Here is a 10,376-nt window from a genome sequence, read left to right as displayed (position 1 = left end):
GACTCATTATACATTAACTAGAGTCAACAACAATAAAACAGGCTGAGGGAGCACGTTTTCAAAATAACTCCTCATAACTCACACTAGTTCACATTAAAACAGACACGAAAGCTCAGACCTACCATAAACAAACATTAAAACATACAAGCATGATAGATGTGTAAATGTGCACATCTACAGAATTCATACACTTTATTAGAAAATTATATTAAATTATTTGGAGTAAACCAGCTCTACGACAGAACAAAAACAGGTCTAAGGCAGGTCTAAACAAAGATTTAACTATAATTCCAAAGAATGTGACCTTAGCCTTTGTTATTCAGCACCATAGCAATAGTCCAACACTAAGTGACACAAAACAAAACCAAAAGAGAAAATGTCTAACGTGCGTGACCTGAGTAGACCTCGGTAACCTGATTTACTCCTGGTTTAGACTCATTACACCTTAAATACTCTATTGTATATGTCTCGACCTGTTTGAGTCTTTTTAGATTGACTTGTCATAGTATTAATCCTGGTTCAGGTTTAGACTTTTTCACCATCTCAATCTCCTGATAAACAAACTATAACTAACAAATGTTGAATGCTTAATAAAATACCTACATAAACTTAAAATACCTAAATATACGTACTATATCTTTAGTAGTTTCAGGTACTTGCTCTGAACTGAGATTCAAATCACCTTCAAATAATAATCAAACATGAGCCACGCCTTCCACTGAAACCAGATACAATCCTGAGTAACCACATGCATTTCAGAAGAGTTCATTGGCAAAAAGTGCACTTCAGAACATGTTGTAAGCTTGCATACACACTTTGTCTATTCAGTTTTCAAAAGCCAAATCTATTTTCAGTGCAGTAAAAATATTAAAGTCCCTTCTGTACTATGAAAAGCACAGCTCTATCATAAAGAAACATATCCAGAATTCATAAAGGAATTTGTATAAAATTATTTGGAGTAAACCAGGTCTAAGCCAGGTCTAAACAAAGACTTGGCTATAAGTCCATGAAATGTGACCTTAAACCAAAAGAGAAAATATCTACAGCGCGTGACCTCAGAGGACCTGGTTTAAACTGGTTTAGTCCTGATCTGACCCCACCCACAGCCAGCTTGTCTCTCCCTCCCTCTTCTTTCTCCTCCCTTTTGCTCTCTCCTCCCTCCCTCCCTCTTCCTCTTCCTCTCTCTCTCTCCACCCACCCTGTCTCTTCTTCCTATGCCCCCTTCACCATCCCTCTCGCTCTTCTTTAAAGACAATTAAAATGGACATAATCTATTCTTATCATAACCTGGCTATCCAATATTTCTGACAGTCTGTACTTGGGCTGTAAAGTTGAAGCCCATTACTTATACTGTATGACAATAGGTTTATGAACAGAACTTAAGACTGTCATACGGCGCCACCTGCTGCTCAGAGGGCTCAAGTACCAACAACAAAGCGTCTATACTTGTGTCTTATCACTCCAAAACACTACTGTATAGTTATTATGTGCATTTTATTTAAGTATAAAATAATTTAAACATTTACAATTGTCATTATTATTGTACATATCACATTTTTCCTAGAAACTAATCTCATTGCAACAGTTTGAAATCTGCACCATGTTCCAGACACTTAACTCTTGTTTATTGTTGTCCCTATACCAAAAGTATAAAGTCAGTCATTGTTCATTCTTTGGTTGTATTTTGTTCTAGTAGAGTGTTTATCAGTGAACAAAATAAACAAACTAGGAACAAGCTTTGGCGTTATGGTGCAACATTAAATAAAGAATAATAGGGATGGAAATGTTCCAATGCTAATTACTTTCTAGGGAAAGCAGTAACATCTTCATAGGCGGCCCATCCAGCTGAAAAGTTAGTTGGTGCACCTCTTTTTTTCTGGGATATTTCCTTAAACTTTCCATTTCCTTCTGCTTCGTGTGATCCCAGAAGAATGTCTTTGGACTCCCTCCTGCTCTGAGAGGGACCCTCAGGATCAGAACCATTCTCAATGGAGGCGCCACATTTCATTTTACATTTTTTAGAATAAACAAAAGCAAAAATGGCAATAATAATAATAACAACCAGAGCTGCAATAGCAGAATATATTTCAATGTGCTGAGCTCCTTTCTGTGAAGGCTTCATCTCTGTAAAAACATAGTACATGAAAATTAACATATGGGTGAACAATGACTGAGGAGGGCTGAGAACCAAAAGGGCATGATTATTTTAAAGATTTTCTGCCCTGAAAGCTTTAAGGAACAGAACAGCTGTAATGGAGAGACAGATATGTGGTGAGTGTCTCACACCACCTGAGCACCATGGGGGCTTATATTTCTTAACAATAATGTGACAGAAGAGCTTACACCTGTAACATGTCGTTTCTGCTCTCTGAGTTCTACACATGTTTGAGGCTGGATGTGGCTCACTCAAGGTGAAACCTCATATTTGAACCCAACTGGTCAAAGTGTCTCAACAGAGTAGAGACTTAAAATTTTTGTTAAATCCAGTTTAGAGAAAAGCACAGGCATCTTTCCCCTCACTTCCCTTCTGCACATTTTCAAAAACACAATCGTCTGTATTTCTGCTGAAATAGGCTGAAGTACAACTACTCCAAACCAAAATGCTGCCCTGTTGCTCTGGAGTTTGTGAACTCACAAATATCAAGAGAGTTTATCTTGTTGGCCAGTTTAAAAATGTGCTGCTGTGTACTCCTGGTTCTTGCTGGAGAACTGTATATAACAAAATTTGACCCAAAATGTCACTTTTGCCCCTTTGATACTCATACCCTGTAGAAGCTCAGCTCTCACCTGGATTTACTGTCAGAGGAATAAGGTGTAAGAAGACTTTCTTTTTTCTATCTGAAGAGTGACTTTGAGCCACACAGATGTATGTCCCACTGTTCTCCATGGTCACATTCAGTAGCTTCATGGTCAGGTCTCCAGACTTCAGCTCTGGATCTCGGAGCTTCACTCGGTTTGACCAATATGGGTCTTGATAGGTCACTTGGCCATATCTGTAGGACACGTATGTGTGATGTGTGCTTCAGTTAATCTTGAACTGTTGTAATTAAAACTATCCTTTAAAGCACAGGTGTCAAACATAAGGCCCGGGGGCCAGATCCGGCCCTCCAAGACCTTTTAATGTGGCCCTTGGGTGATTTTCTACTAAAATATTTTAATTATATTTTATATTAAAATTTTGTTAATTTTCTGTGGTGTTTATCACAGCAGTGTCTCCAGCGTCTCTGTACGTGGCCCCTCCCACCAGAGCAGCACAAATGAAGACTTGTCTCTTTCCAAACGCTGTTAAATGACGATCGTTTTGACTGTTGACCGTGACACCCTCATCAACAAAATGTCCAAAATGAGAAAAGTGAACACCGAGTGCAGGATTTTCCAAGAAAAACTGACTTATTCCTATTTGAATACAAGTTTCAAATATTATATTATAATAAGAAAGAGTTCATCAATTAAAAAAAGATTTCTGTAATAGATTTGCGTTTCTCTGCATGAATATTTGAACTTATTGTTATTTTGGGGGTGTATATGCCATGAGTTTTCTGATCCGGCCCCTTTGGGATCAAAGTAGGTTGGATATGGCCCCCGGACCAAAATGAGTTTGACACCCCTGCTTTAAAGGTTCTATATTATACAAAATTGACTCTTGTGAGCTTTCAGCCTTGTTAGAACATTTCACCTTGTCAAAAACATATCCAGAGTTGTGTTTTGTTTTATTCACACATTTGAGTAATCTTTTATTATTAGTCACTCTCCAAAGCTCAAAGTCCATTTCTGCAGTACCTATTGGCAATTCCAGAGCTGAAATTAATCAAATGATTCTAGTGAGAGTGTATGGGGTTTAAAAACACAGTGGAGCACTTCCTGTGGTAATTCATGACATCACAAGGTGGAACAGAAGTGTTTTCTGTTTGTGAGAAGAATGCAGCCTAAATACACAGTGTTTATGTGTTAAACATGTGAGAATGAAACAAAACACACATCATGAAGGAACATTATAACATAGATCAGAAAATAATGTAATATGGACCCTTTAAAGGATTATTCACACAGAGGTGGGCACCACCAAGAAAAAAAAAAAATTGGAATCTCTGTTTCCTAGGGTTATTTTGGGGTCACTGTGTCACTACGTCCATGTCCTGATCCATGGGTAACAATTCCTCAGTCTGTGCAGTCAACTCATGAGTCCACTTTCTGTGCAGAGTTTGCATGTTCTCCTTGGGTCTAGTTTCCTACTACAGCCACTGCTCCTGACCTGCCCCTGCAGCACTGAAGGATGGGTCATATGCAGGGGACAAACGAGGACAATAAAGTGCACCTTAAACTTAATATGAGTCTTTCTCTGACCCAACCCACCTGAAGTGAAGGAGGTGATGCTCTTTCCCTTCCTGATCCTGCAGAGTCCACTTTAGATCATGAACTGTGGCGCCCCCTGGAGACGAACATGGCAGCTCAACCACTCCAGACTGATTCACAAACAGCTCATCTTCAACAGAGTCACAGAGTTTACATTGTTAATCTCACAGAATCTCAATAGAAGGGTGCACATTCATTTAGAAATATGAACATAAATATGGACTTTTTAACAATATTAACTGACGTTTAAATTAAACTATCACATTATGATGACTTTTGTTGTTTTTAAAGCCATAACTCAATAAATCAAATGAGATAATGAAATAATTCAGCAAACGCTCACCTGCTTCGATCACTGTCACATTCATTTCATGGTAGATATCCTTTTCTCTGTGTGAAGTCTTAATTTTAGCCTCACACGTGTACATCCCACTGTCCATTGAGGTAATGTTCTTCAGGATCACACTGAGATCTCCAGACTTGAAATGTGAATCTTTGAGTTCCACTCGGTTTGAGAAAAATGGGTTTTGGTCATTATGTCGCACTTTGCCGTCTCTGTACAAAAGGACATATCTGTCTTTACTCTTTAGTTTCCATTCAAGGATCACAACTTCACCTTCATGAGCCCGACAGTGAAGTTCCAGTTTAAATTGGGTATTGATTCTCTCTGGCACTAAAACAGACAAAGTTAACAGTGTTAATGACAGTCTCTGCGCAATGTAAAGTGGCTTCCACTACGTTTACATACAAGAAAAATACATGTGCACTGATTATGATCAGATCTGGAGTTATAGGATTATTACAATCATATGTAAACAGCAAAATCATCTGATTTCTATCTGATCACTTGGCCATAGGAGCCATAGGAGCCATGTGTGTGTGATGTGTTAGTCACTCAAAGTGCTTCAGTTAATCTTGAACCATTGTAAATAAAGCTGTCCTTTAAAAGATTGTTTATACAGAGGTGGGCACTAAAAGAGTTGAGAACTGCAACTATCCTTTCCTGGGTCTAGTCACTAATAAAAATGGTCAGGTTCAACATTTATGAAAGTACAATGTTATCAATAGGGAAAACTGTTCCCTCCATCTGAGAGTATGACATCATCACATTTTATCTGAAAAACAGAAAAACTGAAAAAACCTCTGCTACATGCAAACTCACAAAGGCCTCACTGGTTCAGGGCTAAAACATGGGACCTTCTTGCTGATTTCTTTCCAATCATGGTCTCTCTGACTACTTTAAGGTCCAGAAAATTATGAAAAAAAATCAGATTAGTGGGTTATCTGAATATTGAGTTATTGGGTTGTCTGTTTTTCCTGGACATGTAAATATGAAGAGTCTAAAACACAAAAGCACTTTCTTGTTACATTTGTGGTGCAAATGCAGAGACTGGTCTGAGCAAAATGAGGAGCTGCATTAGTCATTTGTGGTTTGGTCTGAAAAAAAGAGAAGAGCTCACAGGAAGAGCTTCACAAACATCACTAGAGGAACAGGTGTGATGGAAGCCACCACTCTGCTCTGTGAGTATAACTACTCAGGTTTTTCTTTAGAAGTTAACAACTTCTTTAAAATTATCTCTTTTGTGTAGTTTGGACTTTATTGGCCTTTACTTGTCCGTTCTACCCCACACTCCAAGGTCAGTCTCTCAACTCTATTTTCACCTATTAGCCCTGATCTAATATTGTATTCCAGGCATATTTTTATTCACATATATGTAGAAAAAAAAACATGTGCACATCGGGCTATACACATTTCTGCTTCTGTTTGTGACTCAATATTTTGAACCTAAACAACATTATCTCTCATTTGTTATGAACTCTTTTTTAAAAACTTGATGGAAACAAGGTGTATACCTCTAATCTGGTGAAGGAAATATCTGCTTTATGAGCTTAATCAGCTCTGCCTCTACAATGCCGTTTCTCAGACAGTGGGCACTAACTTCCTCTCAGAAAATAGTATTTATGTTTTACTGGACACCAAGTGAAAGCTGCATTATAATGTGTGCATGTCTCCAGTTAACATTTCCAGATCACTCATTACCCTATAATTACTCAGCTCTGCTCCAGCCATAAACTGTGGACAGAGGACAGTCACTGTCGTGTGAAAATATTGTGTCTCTCACAGTGCGTCTGAGGGTGAGTCCAGACAGGCTCCAGTTCGTCAGATGGGACTCAGTGTCTCTGAGCTGCACTCCTCCTGAGGCCTCTGGACCCTGGGTTGTGGTCAGAAACACCAGCACAAACACCCGGGGGCGCTGTGAGGATGACTGGGGCAGACTTAAGGACTCTGTGTGTACAGTTGGGGCACTTGTTCCAGAGGACAGTGGTCTGTACTGGTGTGAGCGAGGAGCACACATGTCTGAAGCTCTCAGCATTACTGTGTCTGCACAAGGTAACTCCAGACTGAAAACAGCTCAGCAGCACAGGTCCTCAGTACCACCAACTACAGCTGACTTTAGTCATGGTTTAGTTTTAGTGTTTCAACACTTTTAACAATAGGGGAGGGTGATACAGTTGGAGCCAGATCACCATTCATGGCTAGCATATTTATAGTGTATTTAAAAAGGTTATTAGAGTTATCTTCTTCTTCTGAAAAGTCAGAGAGTTGTTGTTTGAGCATAGAGCTGCATCAACGAGAAGGTTTGTGTATCACAATATGGCAGTTTTACCAACATAGCAGATCATGAGATATTGCCCAGCTCTATTTAACACTAATGAAATAAAGCGCCATAAACTGCACCTCACTGTTGCTGTTTGACTCATATGTTTTCTTTCACAGAGTTAAGACCACCCACTGACCCAACCCCAAGCCCCTTCAGTGAGACTTCACCCCCCTCAGCAGAGACTCCTCCCCCCTCAGAGCGCCCCCTGGCTGTGGCTCTGATTTGCCACCTGCTGGTGCTGTGTCCCTATGTGCTGTCCACTGTTATCATGGTCTCTCTCTGCAGACACATGCAAAGCAGGTGAGGGGCCTTGTCTGTGAAAAACTCCACTACTGCTGCAGTCAGTTTAGTAATAAAAATGTACATACATGTATCTATATAGATTTTATATTTTACACTGAAAGACATTCCTTCACATTATTGATTCACTCCACTCTCGGTGGTGCTACCTGTTTGTCTCCATGGATGGAGATGTTTTGTGTGGAAATGTTCAACATTGTGGCATTAAAATAATTTTGTATTTATTCAAATTAATGCAGGTATTTTTATTCTTTGAACCACATTTGCTACATGTGCCTCTTTCTTCTTGGTTTGTCACCAAAAAAGTGATTTTTTTGTTATTTGCAAACACAGTGTGCAGTGGTCTGATTTTTGACACAAACTGCTGCTTTTATAATATTTATAATAATATTCTATTCTATATTAAGCAGAAAAGGTTAAAAGTACAAATTTACAACAGAAAATAATAATTTCTCATAATTGTAAAATTACTCTTTTTGGTCTCTGCAGAGGAGGCCCCTCCCCCTGTGACGCGGGATTATGACATCACAGCAATTGCCACTGAGCATGACTTTTGATGCAGCAGCCTCCTGTGCCCCTCTGATTCTTTGTTTATTTTATGTTGGGCACAAATCAGAATGACCTGCTGATCTGGTTTGTTTTGGTTTGTGAGTTGGAGGTGATGCTCCTTCTGTTTGCTCTGCAAGGAGTCACTGTAAAATCATTTGAATATTGTCAGACACAGCGGTCCTTTCCTCAGTCCTGGTCCTGGTCCTGGTTTATTTTTGGTCTTTTCAATGCTGGTTATCCTGCTCCTTCTGAGCATGTTTGAAGTCCTAATTTGTCGTTTAAATTCAGCATTCAGATGATCTAATCTAATCTAATCTAAATGCGCTATGTAACATTTCTGAGAGTGTCAGCCATCTGCTTGTCTCTATGGAGATATTATTGCTTTGCCTGGAATGTTCCACAGTGTGGCATAATCACCATGTAAGCAAGTAGAGTATGGCACAAGGCCCAGTACAGGTTTGATCTGTGGAGAAATCAAAATGGCCACAGTGACAAAAGATATAATTTTAAACCATATTGTCAAACAGTTTCTTGGAGACAACCAGATGATGCGCCAACACACCACAAAAGTTACATGAGGTTTCTTTAAGTCATAACGGTCATATAATTCCAGCTATGTGTGTGCCTTTTTCACTGCAATGACATTTTGGCAGATTTGAACCTGCCCCAGTTTCACTGTTGGCCTCAGTCCAAACTCATGCCTCATTCTTAAGACCAGGTCTTAGTATACAAGCACATTTCACAACTTTCATGGACCAAGTGAGAGTAAGCATTCCAATCTGACTTCCTGTTTGTGAATGAAATAAAAACAGTTTTAAATTTGATGCAGCCAGCACACAGCTGTCAGATACTGTCACTAGGAATTATCACAACAAATGTATGAGGACGCGAATTTAACTACTAGAACAAAGATTGGACAGAACCTCTAGGTTCTGATTTAGTCCTGGTTTAGTTCTGATTTATTACTGGTTTGTTCTTGGTTTAGTCCTGGTTTAGTCCTGATTTAGTTGTGGTTTAGCCCCAGGTTTAGTCCTGGTTAGTTCTGTTAGTAGTGATTTAGTTGTGGTTTGAGGTTTAGTCCTGGTTTAGTCCTGGTTTAATTCCTGTCTTACCTGGAGGAGAGTCGACATGAGCTGGTAAAGTCCAATACGAAAACACGAGACAAAACATGCACGCTGTAGCCATGTTCAGACTACAGCCGTGTTCAAACTACAGCTGTGTTCAAACTAAAGCCGGCTACAGGAAGAACATCCTCAGACAATACCCCACAATTCCAACCAATCACAGCCAAGAGGGGCGGGGCTTTTACATTTGCTCTGTGTCTGATTCCTTCCTCTGTGCTTGAGCAAAAAATATCTTGCCCCAGTACAGACATATATGTACTGGGACAAATATGCAGAGTATGAGGTCAAAATAAGTCTGTTGTGTTCTGTCTGCATCTAATTACAAAGCATTTTATTGACCGATAATCAGGAAGTGCGCGTTTGGAGACTAGGTGTTTTGCCATCTTTACAGCAGCACTCTGCTCTGGTTTCTGAAAGTTTTGAAAAGTGCTTTTAAATTCATTGTGGTGAGTAATTAGTATGCTCAGAATGCAAGTAAATGCTCATTTTTAAAACAGCTTAAAACAGTATAAATCAGGTACAACACCTTCATGTTAAAGCTGCACTGTGTAACTTTTCTGGTGGAAGGTATCTGCTTCTCTCCATGGAGGTGCCGCCTGGAATGTTCCGCGGTATGGCATTACATTTGTTTATCTATATGAAGACAGCAGGTGGTATCATAAGGGCCAAGTTACATGTCAGGTCTGTGGAGAGGCGAGCCCATTCACAGTAAGAATGCAAGTTTTTAGGTCAATAACAGCTCATGTTATTGAGTAAATGCACGATGGATAAGTTTAATGCCACAGCAGGACATCCAGGACAAAAGAATAACACATCTATGGAGACCAGCAGATGGTGGACTCTCCTCCATAAAAGTTACACAGTGCACCTTTAATACATCTTTAATATGTCCAAGATTTTTAAACCTTTATTTAGATTCTAATACTGAAAATGTGCACTTTTGGTCATTTTTACATATCTAGATAACACCAAGATCATATTTTATACAGTGATGTACTCAGAAAAATCATTGTATTTATTTTCACCTGCAATGTTTCAAAATGCTACAGTTTATTTTCTTTGTGGTTTAAATAAATAAATAATAATAATAATAATAAAACACATTGTGAAATATTTTATACAAAGTTAGTTCACTGTAACACAAATTCAGTCCAGTTACTAAACTGAACTTGTGTTCAGTTCAGTAACTGGACTGTTCCCTACTTGAACATATAGTAGTTTTCAGACACTTTTACTTCTACTTAAGTAATATATTTTACAGTGTAACAGCACTCTTATTGAGTAAACATTTTGGTTTTGTGACTAAGTCTACAAGAGACAAAAGCTTCATGTTGACAATATGAAATCATGAAATCGTGTTAACATTGTGTAACTTTTCTGGTGGAGG

At 39.0% G+C, this 10,376-nt stretch overlaps 1 protein-coding gene across 1 annotated transcript; it reads right to left on the bottom strand.

Moving 5' to 3' along the window:
* Window positions 1-1,556: 1,556 nt before the first annotated feature.
* On the bottom strand, window positions 1,557-9,096 carry LOC129409733 (junctional adhesion molecule-like). The gene is made up of 5 exons (XM_055156282.1): window positions 8,978-9,096; window positions 4,697-5,026; window positions 4,354-4,483; window positions 2,788-2,993; window positions 1,557-2,124 (listed from the first exon to the last, which is right to left on the bottom strand). Exons 1-5 carry the CDS (start codon window positions 9,048-9,050, stop codon window positions 1,799-1,801), a joined length of 1,065 nt encoding a protein of 354 aa, XP_055012257.1. The 5' UTR covers window positions 9,051-9,096; the 3' UTR covers window positions 1,557-1,798.
* Between the last annotated feature and the right edge of the window lie 1,280 nt (window positions 9,097-10,376).

This window comes from Boleophthalmus pectinirostris, unplaced genomic scaffold (genome assembly GCF_026225935.1).
Source record: "Boleophthalmus pectinirostris isolate CB_2022bp ecotype Guang Dong unplaced genomic scaffold, ASM2622593v1 HiC_scaffold_20, whole genome shotgun sequence".
NCBI classification, from domain to species: domain Eukaryota; kingdom Metazoa; phylum Chordata; class Actinopteri; order Gobiiformes; family Gobiidae; genus Boleophthalmus; species Boleophthalmus pectinirostris.
Note: the sequence above shows the minus strand (reverse complement) of the source record. Positions and strands in the feature narration are given on the sequence as shown.